This window comes from Priapulus caudatus, unplaced genomic scaffold, assembly GCF_000485595.1.
Source record: "Priapulus caudatus unplaced genomic scaffold, Priapulus_caudatus-5.0.1 Scaffold88, whole genome shotgun sequence".
NCBI classification, from domain to species: Eukaryota; Metazoa; Priapulida; class Priapulimorpha; order Priapulimorphida; family Priapulidae; genus Priapulus; species Priapulus caudatus.
In genome coordinates, this window is record NW_014577149.1 from 276,454 (window position 1) to 296,029 (window position 19,576).

General features: G+C 47.0%; 2 protein-coding genes across 2 annotated transcripts in view; one reads left to right on the forward strand and one right to left on the reverse strand.

The window, feature by feature from the left end:
• Positions 1-4,392, forward strand: part of LOC106804816 — a 4,767-nt gene extending 375 nt beyond the window's left edge. Inside the window, exons 2-7 of the mRNA XM_014806161.1 lie at positions 951-1,060; positions 1,232-1,375; positions 1,984-2,171; positions 2,373-2,526; positions 2,964-3,170; positions 3,513-4,392. Coding sequence (XP_014661647.1) covers positions 967-1,060; positions 1,232-1,375; positions 1,984-2,171; positions 2,373-2,526; positions 2,964-3,170; positions 3,513-3,667 — 942 coding nt within the window. The 5' untranslated portion in view covers positions 951-966 and the 3' untranslated portion in view covers positions 3,668-4,392. The remainder of the gene's footprint in view (positions 1-950; positions 1,061-1,231; positions 1,376-1,983; positions 2,172-2,372; positions 2,527-2,963; positions 3,171-3,512) is intronic.
• Positions 4,393-5,052: 660 nt separating this feature from the next.
• The window catches only part of LOC106804821, a 34,012-nt gene continuing 19,488 nt past the window's right edge, over positions 5,053-19,576 (reverse strand). The window contains exons 3-6 of the mRNA XM_014806170.1: positions 15,629-15,683; positions 8,790-8,953; positions 7,998-8,137; positions 5,053-7,727 (exon numbers count right to left, since the gene is read on the reverse strand). Of these exons, the coding sequence (XP_014661656.1) occupies positions 5,915-7,727; positions 7,998-8,137; positions 8,790-8,953; positions 15,629-15,683 (2,172 nt within the window). The 3' untranslated portion in view covers positions 5,053-5,914. The remainder of the gene's footprint in view (positions 7,728-7,997; positions 8,138-8,789; positions 8,954-15,628; positions 15,684-19,576) is intronic.

Below are 19,576 nucleotides of genomic sequence, written 5' to 3' on the forward strand. Positions count from 1 at the left end.
ACACACACACACACACACGCGCGCGCGCGCGCGCGCGCACACATACACACACACACACACGCGCGCGCGCGCGCGCGCGCACACATACTTACACAAACACACGCGCACGCACACGCACGCACATGCACACGCAATCACACAGGCGCATATCTGGGAAGCAACAATGCAGTATATATGTTCTTCGTATCATCAGAATTCATTTTTCTGCTGATCCAGTCGCATCTTTCGTACGTACGTTTTCCAGTCAACCAATTCGAGACTGGCGCAACTTTCCTCGTAATTTGCTTCTCGTTCGCTTTTCATTAAACCAGCCGGTATGACGTTACCTGTTCCATTTAGCTCATGCCGTCCACACACTTACATATTGCACATATTGATTATGCATAAACAAGAGCACATAAACCATCGCAACCAACTAACGCATATCTAAACAAGCCTAACTACAGCATAACTAGGCAAGCTATATCAAACTAGCGCTAAGACTATACGCTAAAACGTAACTAAGCTAGCTGAGAGCTGCGGGATCCTGCTGTTATCGCAATGATGAAACGCTGCCAATTCTCCATATCCTTGCAGCATATATACGTGAATCGAATTTATTACATGCTTATCGTTTACGATCAACATTCGTCGCCCTCGTATTTACCCTTACGCGCCGAGAACGACTTATTACGTGTAATACTTTATTCAGGCTAAACATCGCGTATATTATAACGCGCAGATATTACACATAATTTATATGCATAGACCTTATGTACTTGGTTTATTGCGCCAGCCACGGTCGCCTCAAGGTTTTAAAATGCAAACACTTGCATAAAATGCAAATATTGTGCAAAGACAACCTTGAATCGGATCCGAAGGCAGCTTGCTTTCCGTCACCTGCCAGCCAAATAGAAACGAGATTTTGTGAACCTATACATGACCTTATATTCCTGTCGTTTTGTTTCCAGACAGTAAATCGCGGCCATGCAAGTAAAACTGTGCATCACCGTCGCCCTATTGGCATTCATTGTGCAGCCAAGTCAGCAAGCATCGTTTTTCGATCGCCTGGCTGGAAACGGTAAGAACCTTAAAATTCCTAGTTTTTCGACGCAATTTATCAATTTTTATTTTCTGCATAGTGGACAGATTGTCATCGGGGTAGAATAAGCGAACCCGATATACTCTTCGGCGACTTGTACACCAACATGCAGCTTCTTCTATAACAAAACTACATAATTCACGCATTTAGGGCCTACTATAGCTCAAGATGCACCAGCGGATACATGCGCAGATGAACCCTGCCACAATGGCGGCTCGTGCTCGGAAGATGGTGTTGGCTACGAGTGCGCATGCCCGGAAAATGTGGCGGGAAAGACCTGTGAGGACACTGCTGGTAGGCACATTATTCGACACGCGTTTCCTGTTCTGCTATTGCCATTGGTCCTGATACAGTAGAATCAATCGGTACCAACATTACAGCTCGGCAGTGATCAGTTATTCCGTGTGTATTTATTAACCATGTCTCATGTTTTTTGAATATATTTCCTACATATGTTTAAAAACTGTAACGCAATTAACCGTAAAACGTTTTAGTAACGATAATGGTCGGAAACCCAATGACCAGGTACACACACACACACACACACAACACACACACACACACACAACAACACACACACACACACACACACACACACACACACACCACACACGCCACCACCACGCACGCCACACACACACACACGTACACACACGACACACACCACGCACACACACACACACACACACCACACACACCACACACGACACACACACACACACACACACACAGCACACCCAACACCCACAACACACACAACACACACACACACACACACACACACACACACACGTACACAACACACACACACACACACACACACACACACACACACACACACACACACGCACACACACACACACACCACGTAACCATTATATATATATATTCCATATGTTCAGCACGGGATAGGATTAACAAAATCCGAAACTTCAAGGCTAGCGTGGTTCAGAATGTCCATGCGCAGACCGATGACTTCTCCATCGACGCCAACCCGAACGCTAACGAGGATGTCGATATCATTCTAATCGTCGACCGTAGTCTGAGCGTCGGCCAACCTTCGTTTGAGCAAGCAAAGTGCGCATTGAAGGTAGGTCCAACGAAACCCTAGCTGCCTAAAAAGTAAATATTGCATGTAATCATCTGTCTTCTAAGACTTCCTCTAAGTTGCGTGTATTGTTTTATTTCACCATACATAATTTTAGTGCCAATATATTATAGTTCACGTGAAAAGAGTGTTCCCTCTCCTATTCACGTCACGTGTCAACACGCATACATTATTGGCTCGCAGGAGTGGGTGCAACTCTTCCAAGACGACCTTACCATCCAGGCAAGAGTTATGATCTTGTCGTACGGACGAGAGGTAATATTGCACGGAAACTTCACAGCCTATCGCTCGGTCGAAGAAGTCAATTACGCCATAGACGACATTGCCTATCGATATCGTAAGTATACACATGCATGGATCTATCTTACTAACGGATACAACGGTGCGAGTGTGGGTATAACGAATTCAAGTGTTTAAAGTACCCTCATATTATATATACATCTGTTGCTAAACCTGAATATTACGGAGAAAGTAGCTATGTTTCCATATAGTGTTTGAAATATAATTACAAGCATGATATGCGTATAATTTAAAAATTCGTAATCGATGACTAATCATTACGTCGATACTATTTTCGTGACAAATATTTTGACGCTGAGGGTACTGATCACTGGATGGATCCACGACGGTAAACTTATGCAAGTCACGCACAAACAAAAGCATCGCACGTATTCAGATAGCTAATGGTATACTTTATTTCACACGTCGACTCGCACGTACAGCGCACTTTACTGCCGGGTATAATATTGTGGACACATGGCATCTATCTTGCAGACAGTGATCTCTGCCGCGATCAGAACGACAACTGCGCCACCTGCACAAATCTTGCGCTCGCAGAGGCGTACGACAGGTTTATCGACGAATCTTCGAATTCGCGGCCCGATGCGACTCGTGCGGTCGTGTTGATTACTGACGGACGCTCCAACTGTCCGGGAACCAAAGAAACCTGCCTTGTAGCCGGAAACCTAAAGGCAGATCTGAGTGAGTACTATACATGAAGTAATTTTCGCAACATTTTTTGCAATATCATATCGGGCTTAATCCCACCTTCGCCACACGGACGCACGAACGCACGCACGCGCACGTACGTGCGCATAAACCACCAAACCGACCGACCAACCGATTGATTAATTAATTGATTAGTTGGTTTATTGATTGATTTAATTGATTTTTTGGTTTATTTATTTATTTATTTGATTGGTTGCGTGATTTATTTATTAATTTATGACAGCTATTTTTATCACTATATCGTTGAACGGTTTTACGTATAATTGGCTCGCTAGCACATGTATTCATTACCTATAATCTTGCTTGGCATTGCAGACGTAGACGTCTTTGTGCAAGCCGTCGGCCAGAGGATTGATGCTGACGAAATCATGTGCATCGCGACAGAAGGAAACTTCAATCTGCAGCCCGACTACGAGGGAACTTGTCAGGAAACTGGGCGGGCCAGAGAACTCGATACGGTGCATCCATAATCAGCAATGCTGCGACAGACTCAATAATTGCGTTAACTTTTATTTATAGTGTATAATAAGCAGCGGGATTGGCACATCTTCCAAGTTGAACGCGATATTGCATTAAACGGAATTGCTGCGATGTATGGGTACTACCTGGGAATTATGGGCACGTATATTACACCAAATAATACCCCGAATGACACGACAGCTATTAATAGCTAGAGGCACATGTAAATAACCTGCGGTAGTCATATAAGGATATATGTTGGCACGGACAGCACGGGGTAATGACGACCATGCTAATTTAGGTTATAATGATAAATTAAAAATGAATATTGTTTACCGGCTGTGGATATAATTGTGGAATCGATGTGAAACTCATAGATATAGACGCTCGCATTAGGAGTAAAATGATGAGCGATTACTATATTATTATCCCTTATAAACCTACTTCTAATTATTGCGCAAGAGTATGCCAAAAATTATCACTTTATTATTGTTAACTTATCGCCAACAGAGAACGAGTAGATATCACAATATAGTGTTTATTAATTATCAGTAATTATAGTAAATTATCGTACTATCTATAGATAACAAAAACTGACAGATGAGCAACACCAGCTTTGATGACACGTACAGTAACAAGTTAATCTATCGTGTCTTTTGTAACTGGATCTCGCCGCCTTTGCGATATCATTCTTTTACAAAATATAATTATGAAAATACAGTTACATGATTTTGTTTTCTTGTTATAAATTGCTGCATTTGTATTTATATTTTGCCGTCCGGTTCGAGGTAAATAAACACTCACGACTCCATACATTTGGATTTGTTTACCATTAGTGATCAGTGCGCATCAATTAAACAAATCTTCACTACTATATTACAGATATACAGATATTTATCCGGTACAAGTTTGATGATACACTCAGTGCGGTTAGTACCTGCGTTTTATACAATACAAATAATGCAATATTAATTTACAAATATGACATATATAAAAATATTAGATATTCATTTTGCATTCCATCAAAACTTAACTATTATAATTTGTAAACCAATTTCATTGCGACGTATACACAGTTTTATTGCAATTAGGTCAATAAAGTAATAAATGGATAAACGCTACTGTATGGCGCAGTCTGCGGGCAAAATATTTATCACTTGCAAGCATATCGAAACAATAAAATAGAAAGCAACGCGTTTTTTCTCAACAAGCGTTTTACGTGGGAAAGCGTGTGGTTTGTAATGATGGGGTTATTTATACGTACGTTAAAGAGAGAGAGAGAGAGAAAGAGAGAGAAAGAGAGAAAGAGAGAGAGAGAGAGAGAGAGAGAGAGAGAGAGAGAGAGAGAGAAAGAGAGAGAGAAGGAGAGAGGCAGAGAGAGAGAGAGCGGGAGAGAGAGAGAGCAGAGAGAAAGAGATGGAGCAAGGATAGCGAGACGGAAAGAATGAGAGTTCGGGAGAGAAAGTGTGAGTGTTTTCGATTTGTGCTATTCACGTCATATTTGTTTACAAATCCGAAGTGTTGATATAGAGTATTTGGGTTTCTGTTATCGCAATTCTTATCATTCAACAGCATTTTTTCGGAGAACTTTAAAAAAAAGCTATACAGACGAGTTTAATCAAGTAGCACGTACCTAGCTAACTAATGCTGAGAGGGTCTATGTCCCCCGGGGTACTGCCGGAACGTACCCTGGGGGACATAGACCCTATGAGCCTAACTAATACTCCGCAAAAAATGTCTATACACTCCGTCGCTTTTTCGAGTCAATAAATAATTAATTACACGAAAGGAAAACATGATAACTGACAACAATGCACAACAATCTCCGGAAAAAACGCTCGAAATCACCGAAAAGCGAGACTCATGCAGTGTTGCATCAGGAGTAAATCCTAATGAATGCATAATGAATAAAGAGACTCTCTATTATCTACTTCTGGTTGCATGTATATAACCAAGAGTGAATAAAAATAGAGTTTAATTCACACCTGATGTACTCAATGTAATACCGCACGACTCCGATTTTTTTCCGTATAGCGCGACGGACGGAAAAAACATACTCTCACCCCGCCAAAAAACCACACCGTGACCCCACACGTCAAAGGTTGAGGCGAGCGTTCTGTTCCTTGCTTGACTACGGGGCCAAAGTGGTCATTAAATCTTTACTAAAGGTTGACGCATTGATTATCTCTATTTTTCTCCGACAGCTTGGGATGTGATAGCTGGAGATGTTATAGCCACTGGGCGACGATACTCATCGGCTAGATGTCATAGTCCGGCTCCGGGTAATAAGCGAGCGTGTCGGTGACGTGGATCTCCGGCAGGGAGCGCATCTCGTCGTCCTCGCGTCCTCCCGGGTCGCTGCTGCGCATCGAGCCGGCGTACGACGACCGGCTGCGATAGCGTTGCCCTCTAGTCGAGCATGCTCGCGCCTGCTCGTTTTTCGCGAATCGCGGCGGCCGCTCGGGGGCGCCACAGACGTGCTGCCGGGTTTCGTCGTCGTCGGGGTCGTCGGCGGCGTCGGCGGCGCGCGCGTCGTGGCACGTGCAGCAGGAACTGTGCTCGGCGACGTCGCGAAGAACCAGCGCCTCAGAGATGGACCGCGGCTCGTCGCCATGGCCGTTCGTATCCGGAGTCAGCGACCGCTGACCCTTATAGACCCGGTAGAGGTCGCGTTCGTCACCGCCAGCAAGCCGCGCGTAATTCTGACTGTCAGCGGAAGCGCCGTTCGCGTTCGCGTCGCCCGTCAAGTCATCTTGACTGGACCACTCCAGCCATCTTTTCGTGAAGTGATACTTCGTCGGGTCGTTCGCTATGTCGGCGTTGCACAACTCCTGCTGTCGTCGCAGCTTACGCGACGGATCCGGAGAGCGCAGGTCGCTGCCCCACGGCGGTGATCCGGGATCGAATTCGAATCTTCTCGCGACCGCATCGTCTGCCGGCGCCTGGCTAGCGATGGAGATGCGCGTTGCCATTGCTGGCGCCACAGCGGCCGCTGGTGGCGCCACAGCGGCCGCTGGTGGCGACACAGCGGCCGCTCCCCGCTCCGTGCTCACCTGGCTTTCGATGTCGACGAGCGCAAGGTGCCACGACTGGTTCGCCTCGTCTGCGTCGCCAGAGGGCGCCTTGACGAAGACGCTCGTCGGAGCGGCATCATTACGCATCGACGCGCTGAGCGACGGCGCCGCTTCTGGCCCCTCCTGCTCCTCCTCCTCTTCAACGTCTTCCTCCTCCTTCTCCCTCTCCTGCCGCGGCGGCGTCTTCTCCTCGTGGTAGATATTAGTCGTCTCCTGCGTCATCTCCTCCGTCACCGTCGTCGTCTGCGTGCGCTCGACGATCGTGTTAACGAACGCGTCCGGCCGCTCGCCGACGTACGTGTCGGCGCTCGCCGGATCGTAGCCACCTAGAGGTGACGGCGGTGACGGCAGCGACGGCGGCGACGCGTAGCCCCCTGGCGGCGACGGCGGCGACGCGGATCCGCTCTCGCGCTCGTCGTCGGCCTCAAACGCATGATTCTCGTGTGTCTCGATCACCTCTCTCCTGCGCATCGTCGTCGTCGTCGTCATCGTGTCCCTCGTGAGCACGTCCGTGTCGCCGTCAACGACCGGCTGGCGCGCGTACACCGCCGGCCGCGGCAGCGACAGCGGCCCGGCGTCGAAGCGAGCCGGCACCGGACTTCCGACGCTCTCCGCGTCGTCCATCCACTGGCCGGACGAGTAGCCCTCCGACGACGACGGCTCGTAGAGGTGGTAGCCGCTGGTCGACACCAGCTCGGACATCGAATAGCGGCCGAGCGCGCTCTCACGGCTCAGCTCGTGGCGGCTCGAGCGCACGTCGACGCCGACCAGCGTGATCCTGCCCGCCGACGTGACGGCCGTGATGTCGCTGGCGGCGTACGACGTCGGCGGACTCGGCTTTGCTCGAATGAGCTTGACGCCTCGCTTGCGCATGCAGTAGTAGGCGCATCCGCAGCAGCAGGTCAGCATGATGAGGAAGGCGAGGATGCATACGAGCAGGAGAATGTCGCGGTCGCTTAGCCCTCCCGTGACGATCGCCGCTGGTGCCACAAACTTTCTGTACGAAAAACGACAGACAGACACACATCAATGCGTACAGTGTCGACTATAGGGCGATATGTGTCAGCCGCACCGCGACACATTTTTTTTTCTTTTTTTAACAAAGCTTCTGCGTGCAGTTGACTTTTCCCATACGCGCCTGGTGACCGTTGCTATAGGCGAGTCTTGAGATACCGATGTGGTTTCTACATCAGCGCGCAGACACACACATGCGCGCACACACACGCACACGTACAAACCTATATACGGGTGGAACGTGAGCACTCACCCTTCCTCCGGTTTTGCCGGGATGTAGGGAGGAATCGGGAGAGCGTAGTGGCACGTTAGCGTCTTTACTGGATCACGTAGATCGTCCACCTCATTAGGGCGTCGCTGAGCCTGTATCTGGTTTCGATAGAACAGCGTCTCCTGCGAATAGAAGATATAAGGCAATAGAAACATCGTCAGCGTGCCAGCTGATGCACAAGAGGCTCTACCGTGCCATGCTAAAGAGGAAGGTGGTAACGTGGAATAACAGCTAGGGCGATGCTGGCCCACTAACGAGGCAAAGCCCGTAGATTAGCTATATTTGCGCGTAGGGTGGCAAGGTGACAGAGATATCCTTGGCTAATTATCTATTAGCACTAGACCCTTGTCAGTACTTGGGGCTTGGCGTTATAGGCTCTGGTTATCGTGTCATTGCTCATTACTGTTGTGCGGTTAAAGGCTTTACATCCCTATATGTCTCGATCGTTGGGTACGCTTCTTGTAGTAGCAAGTTCAGAATTTTATCCGTATAGGCATACGAGGACCCTCATCCCGTAAACAAGTAGATTCCTGATAGGACTAGACTGCACAAATGAAACAAACATGTTGTTGAAACTACGTGCAACAAACATGGCTAATACGAGCTGTTATTCCTCGGGGATCATGTGGGCGTATCTCTCGACAAACGCCTACCTACGCCAGATTGTTGTTCACTTTAGCTGATGTACTCCGAGAAGACAAACCCACGCGCGCATCATATATATATATATATATATATATATATATAGTTATATATATGGATATAAACGCCTACATTGTACATGCCACACTCGTCGAGTGGTAATAGGAGCTGTGTTGTCCTTTCGCCAACCCCGTGCGTGAAGCATGTGGAGTCGTAGAGGCTACTGATCTTGCCGTAGAATGGTTGCGTCGTGTTCAGCGTCACCAGCATGTAGTGCGGCAAGCACGCGAGACCGACTGAAGCAAAACACCGGATATCAATCACTCGCGATACGCCTTGCCAAATCATAGCCGTCGACTAATGACAGTCCATCGACGACGGGCTGGCGAAATTACACGTCCTATTGTATTATATCCTATATACATGCACGGCGTTTCTACGCGCCCGCGCTCGCGCTGAAACAGAGATCCGTTGATAGAGGCAGAGCACGCCTCGCAAATATTCGCGTCAGAAGAAAACTCGAGCGTTGACAAACAAGGAAGATTCGCTGTTGCCGCCTGCTTTGGTGTGAGTGCAAAGCATCGGCTGAAAGACTACCTTTAGCCATGGTCATTGCCATGGTAACTCGACACTCGAGTCCTTATCAACTTACGCATCAATCGGCCTCATTCAATTTATGCGGCAAGCGAAAACGATCTTATTTCGCACTAGTACGCGTGCGTACGTGCGCGCGGCGTGTGTGTGTGGTGTGTGTGTGTGTGTGTGTATGTGTGTGTGTGTGTGTGTGCGTGTGTGTGTGTGTGTGTGTGTGTGTGTGTGTGTGTGTGGTGTGTGTGTGTGTGTCTGTGTGTGTTGTGTGTGTGTGTATATTGTGTGTGTGTGTGTGTGTGTGTGTGTGTCACTGTGTGTGTGTGTGTGTGTGTTGTGTTGTGTGTGTGTGTGTTTGGTGTGTGTGGTGTGTGTGTTGTGGTGTCTGAGCGGTGTTGGTGTGGGGTGTGTGGGGGGGGGGGTCAGAGGATTGTTTTAGGGTTAGGCCTAGTAGCGAAGCTGGCGGCACGTACAGGCGCGCACTACGCGGCTGCCAGGTAGGGGATGTCTACATCCAGGTTATACGAATATTAGGCGCAGCGCTACGTGTATACTTGTATTCGTCTTACGGTTTAGTTCTCCTGCGTCGTCTCGTCCCAGCAGCTGCGCAAGAACCGCGTAATCTGGTAAAAAGGCAGAAAAAAGTTAAATTACGCCACGTGCAACCCAGTTCATCAAAGCAAGCAACGCGGCGAGACACGTCGAGCCGTGTCTCACACTGTTTAAAACGCGCGATTTCGAAAACTCGTCGCGATTTTGCTAATGTGGGCATTGTGTTGAAAACAATTGCATACGTACACTGCAATCAGCGCGGAATTCGAAGCGCATTCACTCAGCACAAGCGTGTTATTAACGCGTAAATCGTACATCTGAACACTCTCCTCAAGAAACTGCAGTCCAACTGGCCTTAATCGGATTTAGATAATGGCCTCGCAAAATGAGCAGTAGGCGTAATACATACTCGACAGCGAATGCTCTCTCAGCAGTTATGGTAGTGCTTTTAAGGAACTAGAGTGGCGAGAACAATCTTCGGGCAGGGAGGGATGCGCGCCATGATAAACCGATCGCGTTTCCTCCCACTCATAACCTATAAAGAGCACCTCTCGCTCATAAATGATTTACGTCACGCTCATTCATGGCACGTTACGTCATTAATGATTAGAGCCGCGTTCACACGGAGCGAAACGCATGCGTGCCGACCCGACCAATCACAGCTCCGTCGTTGTGTTACGATAAGTTGTGTACACTTGGACGAACAGCAAACTGTGTTGTAATGTTTATATTAGTTAGAGTTTATGAGTTGATAGGTAGAGATATAGTTGATATTCTGATAAAAACGACACGGAGCGGTCGTTGAAGGTGTTGAAAGTTCACACGACCTTGATCGATCATTCTTGACATGCGGCACATGTCTCTATGCTATGCGAGCTGGCCTGCTATGCGAGCTGAGAAAAAAATACCATGCGTCCAAGCGAACAATTCAGCGAACAATGCGAATAAACAATCAAACTCTGGCATGTACGCATTCCTATATCATGAAATGCCGCGCTACACCGGGTCAGAATGAGTACGGCGGTTCCGTCGCCAGTGTCGAGAGCCAAGAGTTTGATTGTTTAATTCGCATTGTTCGCTTTGAATGTCGCTTGGACGCATGTATTTTTCTCAGCTCGCAGCTCGCAGCTCGCATAGCAGGCAGCTCGCATAGCGTCGTGTGAACGCTTCTTCAACGACGCTCCATGTCGTTTCGATCCTGGTCAGTCTCTGAGCCTTTCGGGGTGATTACTCCATTAGGAGTGTTCCCGACTTAATGCCCATTAATGGCATAATAACATATATATATATATATATATATATATATATATATAGTATATATGATATAATATATAATTGGTCATGGCAATATATTACGTTTGTTGTTTAATGTCATTTAGTACGGGTTAGGGTTGGGTTCATGTTTAGGGTTAAGGGTTAGGGTTATGGTAGGGTCTATTGGATTTTTTTTTTTTTTTTTTTTTTTTTTTTTTTAGGGTTAGGGTGTAGGGTTTAGGGTTAGGATTATCAATCATTAATAATTAATCAATTATTATTAATGATATCAAAAGTTGGTAAAGCACTCGCTAATGAGAGCGTCGCCGAGCACCGTTTCGACCCGCGCCGGGACGAACGCTCCGTGTGAACGCGGCTTTAGGAGGCGTGTACTGAAAGCCCCGAAGGCTCATGCGAAATTGCGAATGCGAGATGCGAAATGCGAAATGCCGAGATGCGAAATGCGAATGCGAGATGTGAAAATGTAAACTGCGACTTTATGTACAGCGAATCAGCACTTAGCTTTCATCATGTTTACAATGTGACCAATGAAATACCGTTTGAACATTCAATGCTTGGTCCTCTGAGGCAAATAAGGGCGTTCAAGTTGGTAAACAAACTACGTCATTTTGGCGCATTGCGCAGTTTCTGTGTTGACACCATTCTTAAATATTATTCATGACCGCTGGGGGTCATCGCACGAAAACGAGCTCAGCTAGCAATTGGGTTTGTCTATATTCAGGCCGGTACGGGAAGATTACGGTACGCATGTAGATATTTGGCTAGATATATTTGACTAATCGGTCGCGTAATAAAATCAAGTATTCACAGAGAGAGTATAGGCTAAGACATGTGTCTATAGGTATCTAAATATATTTGAGCAAAATGATGCTCCCGTACCGGCTTGAATTCATAATACTCACTCTCTGTGAATATTGAGTTTATGACGCACGATTAGTCAATATATGCAAATATAATGCGCGGCTGGACTAGTGAATTACAGATGATTAAATTTTCTAAAATTCTAGATACCTATATAGACACGTGCTCTTAGCTTAACTCCTCTGTGAATATTGAGTTTAATTGACGCACGATTAGTCAATATCTTAGGCAAATAACTGCGTGACGCGTAATTCTCGCCTACCGGCCTGAAATATAGACACTCCTAGCCAATTTTGATAAACAATGGCTGGCTCAGGCAGGCACGGAGCACACAGAGAGGGTTACACGCCAGATACACGACACGTACACGGTACGGGTATCACGGAGATACACGCAGCGTACAAGCGGTACAGCGCACAGGACACGGTAAGTACCACGTACACCGCGGGACTCACAGCAGCACGTACACGCGGTACCGCCGTACGGAGGTACACGCGGTACGACGGGCACAGTACACGTACCCGCACGTACACGCGGGTTACCACGCACGATCACGCGGGATACGCACGTACTACGCGGGTACACCGCACGTACAACGGGGTACTACGCAGACGTAACACGCGTACACGCAGTACACCGGTACCGATACACGCAGGTACACATCGCACCGATCACGCCACATAGATCGTACACGCGGTACACGCAGGTAAACGCACGTACACAGCGGGTAATCCACGTAGCACGCAGTGACACAGGTACACCTACGTCAGCACGTACCACGCAGGTACACGCACGTGACATCGCACGTACACGCGTGTACCGCGCTTATACGGCGTGTACGTGCGTGTACGCTGCCGTGTACCCGCGTGTACCATGCGTGTACGTGCTGTACCCGCGTGTACGTCGTGTAGACCGCGTTACGTGTACAGTGTACGTGCCGTGTACCCGCGTGTACGTGCGTGTACCCGCCGGTGTTAAAACGGTGCCCGTTGGGTAGAAATCCGCGTGTACGTGGCGTGTACGTGCGTGGGTACCTCGTGGACGTGCGTGTCCCGCGTGTACGTGCGTGTATCTCGCGTGTTCCGCGCGTTGTACGTGCAGTGTATCGAGTGTACGTACGTGTACCCCGCGTGTACGTGGCGTGTACCTCCCTGCTGTGGCGTGCCTGGCCTGAGCAGCCATTGTTTACAAAATTTGGCCTAGCTTAGGCCCTCGTTTTTCGTGCGATACCCCCCAGTCATGAATAATATTTAACACTGGTGTCAACCAGAAACTGCGTATGCGCCAAAATGACGTAGTTTGTTTACCAACTTGAACGCCCCTTATTTGCCTCAAGGACCCAAGCATTAAATGTCAAACGGTATTTCATTGGCCACATTGTAAACATGATGAAAGCTAAGTGCTGATTCGCTGTACATAAAGTCGCAGTTTACATTTCGCATCTCGCATTTCGCATTTCGCATCTCGCATTTCGCATTTCGCATTTCGCATCTCGCATTTCGCATCTCGCATTTCGCATTTCGCATTTCGCATCTCGCATTTCGCATCTCGCATTTCGCATTTTGCATGAGCCTTCTGGGCTTTCGTAGACGTGGGAGGGTTAGGCTCTATGTGACGCGCTTCAGTTGCCGCGCACTGACGCGGTACTAATCCGTACTTCCTGCGCCAGCGACGACTGCGCTTAATTACGCTTACATTAAAATTAATTACGTTTATTATGGGATTATTTTAATGCGTTTAAACCCGATAGGTAGTGTTATCAAAAACTATTGAGACTTTATAGCGATTAAAACTGGCGCTACTCGACAGACTGCACTATTTTTCGTCGATTCGAATCGGATGAAACCCGTCAGAGAGTTTGGCGCATAGTAGCCATGCGGCAGCCGCGTATAAATCATCTGGGGCCCGTTGTCAGAAACATCGTAAAGTTAATGCTAATGTTAATGCTAAGATAGCTAAGATTACGACTAATGTTAATGTTACGAGAATAGCGTTGAGAAAAACGCATCGCAGCCATGAGAAAACTCACGATAGCCGGAACTTCATAATTTGATGTCACAAGGCTGCTTATTGGATTTGAGAATCGATCCCAAAATTCAAATTCATACACATTTATTGTACATCACAGTAATTTATGCATATTATGATGGTTAACCACATATAAATAATATTTGATAAAAAATCGACACGGTCATGAATTTATTCTCATACTTCTGCACTGCAAGACATGAGTAGAACACAAAACGCGAGCGTCATGACTAATCAAAACATTCAATACGAGAGAACAAACGCCATTTGTAAATATGTTTGTTTTGGTTTACCACCGGTGGATAAGTAATGTTTCTGACGTTTTTTTCTATGAAAACACACAGTTTACTAATTAATATAAAATATAATATCACTATAATTGTAATTCTTAGTGTAAACGTGTTATTTTCATCTTAATATTAAAGTTACGACAAGGTTTGGGCTCTCGTAATGTTAGGAGGAAATTTTCCTAGGATTTTTCGTTCACGTAACTTTACGATGATTCTCTCAACAGTTTACGAGTGGAAGTTAATGGGAAGACTAATAATGTTGAGATTAATTTTGTTTCTGACAACGGACCCCAGATTTCGTAAATAAATATACTAGCGAAGCGAAGAAAATGCGATCTGGGAACTCGCCCGCATTCTGCGCTGCCTCTAATATAAGAGGGGTCTCGACTAAAAAAAAATCGGATTTCAACATCCGCGTCATCTCAGAAGGACGTTTTCTAGTGCGTGGGAGCCAGGCCGTTGTTCTTGTTCGAGCGCGCGGACGATCACTTCAAACGTACACGAGAAAAATGTGTGACCGTTGTGCAACGTCATGGACGAGAAACCTCACGTTTGTGGATGTCCGGCTGGTTATACGCATTGATGCCTGACTATACCGAGATAACAAGTACCGACCTGCTTTTACAGACGCTGTTAGTGTGAGTTAACGCCTAGATATGAGTTTTGGGCGTTCTGAAATGACTAGAAGGAAGTATACGCTAATGGTTAGACCATTATAGCGCAATCAAAACTGCATGCAGGGGTCAAAAAATCCGCAAAAGTGTCTTCTATAAACAGTCTGTGATTCCGTTCCTTAAAGGTGATCTCGCTGTATAACTGCCATTCAAGCGAACCGCCATAAGTGTCTTTTATACAAGGCCGTTCTATGGAAGTAATTGTATTGTATAACTGCTACTCAAACGAACCTTCATACGTGTTCTCTACACACAGGTGTCCGTTCTATAGAAGTGATTTCCCTGTATAACTGCTACTCAAGGAAAGCTCCAAAAGCATTCCGTACAGGCGGCTGTACGTTCTGTAGAGGTGTCTGTTGACACAGGGTTGACTGTATATCCACGACGAGTAGAGGCATTCTAGTTGAACCCTTACGGCTAGCACGCTTCTTTCTCTCTCTCAGTGTGTGTGTGTGTGTGTGTGTGTGTGTGTGTGTGTGTGTGTGTGTGTGTGTGTGTGTGTGTGTGTGTGTGTGTGTGTGTGTCTGAGCGGTGTTGGTGTGGGTGTGTGGGGGGGGGGTCAGAGGATGTTTTAGTGTTAGGCCTAGTAGCGAAGCTGGCGGCACGTACAGGCGCGCACTCGCTGCTGCATGTAGGGGATGTCCTACATCCAGGTTATACGAATATTAGCGCAGCGCTACGTGTATACTTGTATTCGTCTTACGGTTTAGTTCTCCTGCGTCGTCTCGTCCCAGCAGCTGCGCAAGCACCGCGGTAATCTGGTAAAAAGGCAGAAAAAAGTTAAATTACGCACGTGCAACCCAGTTCATTCAAGCAAGCAACCGGCGAGACACGTCGAGCCGTGTCTCACTGTTTAACGCGCGATTTCGAAAACTCGTCGGATTTTGCTAATGTGGGCATTGTGTTGAAAAACAATTGCATACGTACACTGCATCAACGCGGAATTCGAAGCGCATTCACTCAGCACAAGCGTGTTATTAACGCGTAAATCGTAATCTGAAACGTCTCCTCAGAAACTGCAGTCCAACTGGCCTTAATCGGATTTAGATAATGGCCTCCGCAAAATGAGCAGTAGGCGTAATACATACTCGACAGCGAATGCTCTCTCAGCAGTTATGGTAGTGCTTTTAAGGAACTAGAGTGGCGAGAACAATCTTCGGGCAGGGAGCGATGCGGCCATTGATAAACGATCGCGTTTCCTCCCACTCATAAACCTATAAGAGCACCTCTCGCTCATAAATGATTTACGTCACGCTCATTCATGGCACGTTACGTCATTAATGATTAGAGCCGCGTTCACACGGAGCGAAACGCATGCGTGCCGACCCGACCAATCACAGCTCGTCGTTGTGTTACGATAAGTTGTGTACACTTGGACGAACACAAACTGTGTTGTAATGTTTATATTAGTTAGAGTTTAGAGTTGATAGGTAGAGATTATAGTTGATATTCTGATAAAAACGACACGGAGCGTCGTTGAAGGTGTTGAAAGTTCACACGACCTTTGATCGATCAATTCTTGGACATGCGGCACATGTCTCTATGCTATGCGAGCTGCCTGCTATGCGAGCTGAGAAAAAAATACCATGCGTCCAAGCGAACAATCAAGCGAACAATGCGAATAAACAATCAAACTCTGGCATACGCATCCTATATCATGAAATTCCGCGCTACACCGGGTCAGAATGAGTACGGCGGTTCCGTCGCCAGTGTCGAGAGCCAGAGTTTGATTGTTTAATTCGCATTGTTCGCTTGATTGTTCGCTTGGACGCATTGTATTTTTTTCTCAGCTCGCAGCTCGCAGCTCGCATAGCAGGCAGCTCGCATAGCGTCGTGTGAACGCTTTCTTCAACGACGCTCCATGTCGTTTTCGATCCTGGTCAGTCTCTGAGCCTTTTCGGGGTGATACTCCATTAGGAGTGTTCCCAACTTTAATGCCATTAATGGTCATAATAACATATATATATATATAGTATATATATATATAAGTATATATGATATTATATATATAATTGGTCATGGCAATATATTACGTTTGTTCGTTTAATGTCATTTAGGTTAGGGTACGGGTTGGGTTATGGTTTTAGGGTTAGGGTTAGGTGTTATGGTTAGGGTTATTGGATTTTTTTTTTTTTTTTTTTTTTTTTTTTTTTTTTTTTTTTTTTTTTTTTTTTTAGGGTTAGGTGTAGGTTTAGGGTTAGGATTATCAATCATTAATAATTAATCAATTATTATTATGATATCAAAAGGTTGGTAAGCACTCGCCTAATGGAGCGTTCCGCGAGCACCGTTTTCGACCCGCGCGGGAACCGAACGCTCCGTGTGAACGCGGCTTTAGGAGACGTGTACGAGAAGCCCGCAGAAGGCTCATGGCGAAATGCGAATGCGAGATGCGAAATGCGAATGCGAGATGCGAAATGCGAAAATGCGAGATGTGAAATGTAAACTGCGACTTTATATGTACGCGAAATCAGCAGCTTAGCTTCATCATGTTTTACAATGTGACGCAATTTGAAATACGCGTTTTAACATTCAATGCTTGGTCCTCCGAGGCAAATAAGGGGCGTTCAATGTTGGTAAACAAACTTAACGTCATTTTGGCGAGCATCTTGCGCTAGTTTCTGGTTGACACGATTTTCTTAAATATTATTCATCGACGCTGGGGGTCATCGCACGAAAAACGAGCTAAGCTAGGCAATTTGGGTTTGTCGTATATTCAGCCGGTACGGGAAGATTAGCGGTACGCATTAATATTTGGCTAATATATTGACTAATCGGTCGCGTCAATAAATCAAGTATTCAGCAAGAGAGTATAGGGACTAAGACATGTGTCTATAGGTATCGTAGAATATATTTAGCAAAATGATTGCTCCCGTACCGGCTTGAATTCATAAATACTTGACTCTCTGTGAATATTGAGTTTATGACGCACGATTAGTCTAATATAGCAAATATAATGCGCGGCGGACTAAGTAATTACAGATGATTAAATTTTCTAAAATTCTAGATACCTAATAGACACATGTCTTAGCTTATAGCTCTCTGTGAATATTGAAGTTTATTGACGCACGATTAGTCAATATACTTAGGCCAAATAACTGCGTACGGGCGTATATCTCGCCGTTACCGGCCTGAATATAGACACTCCTAGGCCAAATTTTGTAAACAATGGCTGGCTCAGGCTTAGGCACGCAACAGAAGAGGGTTACACGCAGATACACGCACGTACCACGGTATCGGGTACACGGAGATACAACGCAGCGTACAAGCGGTACAGCGCAAGCGACACGGTTTGGTCGCAACGTACACCGCGGATACACGCACGTACACGCGGTACAAGCCGTACGATCACGCGGTACGACGCACAGTAACAGCACGTACACGCGGGTTACCACGCAGCGATACACGCGGTGTACAGCGACGTACTACGCGGGTACAGCGCACCGTACATACGGCGGTACTAGCGCGACGTAACACGGCGGTACACGCACAGTACACGCGGGTACTCGCACGTACACGCAGGGTACACGCATGACGCACACGCCAGTACACGCACGTACATACGCATACGTAGCACGCGGTACACGCAGGTACACGCACGTAGCACAGCGGGTACATTCGCACGTACACGCAGGGTGTACAACGCACCGTACATCGCACGTACAGCGCAGGGTACACGCACGTGACATCGCACGTACACGGCGTGTACCGCGCTATACGTGCGTGTACGTGCGTGTACGGCTGCCGTGTACCCGCGTGTAGCGCATGCGTGTAGCGTGCTGTACGCCGCGTGTACGTGCGTGTACGACCGCGTGTACGTGAAGTGTAACGTGCGTGTACCCGCGTGTATACGTGCGTGTACCCGCGTGTGACGTGCGTGTATCCGCGTGTACGTGGCCGTGTACGTGCGTGGGTAACCTGCGTGGACGTGCGTGTCCCGCGTGTAGCGTGCGTGTATCTCGGCGTGTTCCCGCGTGTACGTGCGTGTATCTTGAGTGTACGTACGTGTACCTGGCGTGTACGTGGCGTGTCCTCCCGGTGCTGTGGCGTGCCTGCCTGAGCGCCATTGGTTTACAAAATTTGGGCCTAGCTTAGGGCCCTCGTTTTTCGCTGCGATGACCCCCGCAGGTCTATGAATAATATTTAACCTGGTGTGCAACGCAGAACTGCGTATTGCCGCCTAAAATGACGTAGTTTGTTTACTCAACTTGAACGCCGCCTTATTTGCCTCAAGGACCCAAGCATCTAAATGTTCAAACCGTATTTACATTGGGCCACATTGTTAAACATGATGAAAGCTAAGTGCTGATTCGCTGTACAATTAAAGTCGCAGTTACATTCGCATCTGCGGCATTTCACATCTCGATTTGCGCATTCGGCATTTCGCATGCTCGCATTTCGCATGCTCGCATTTCGCATTTGCATGAGGCCTTCTGGCTTTCGAGTAGACGTGGAGGGTTAAGGCTCTATGGTGACGCGCTCAGTTAGCGCGCACTGTACGCGGTATCTAATCGGCGTACTTCCTGCGCGACAGCGACGTACTGCGCGTTAATTACGCTTAAGCATTATAATTAATTACTGTTTATTATGGATTATTTTAAGCTGATTTCAACGCGCCGATAGGTAGTGTTATGCAAAACTATTGAGACTT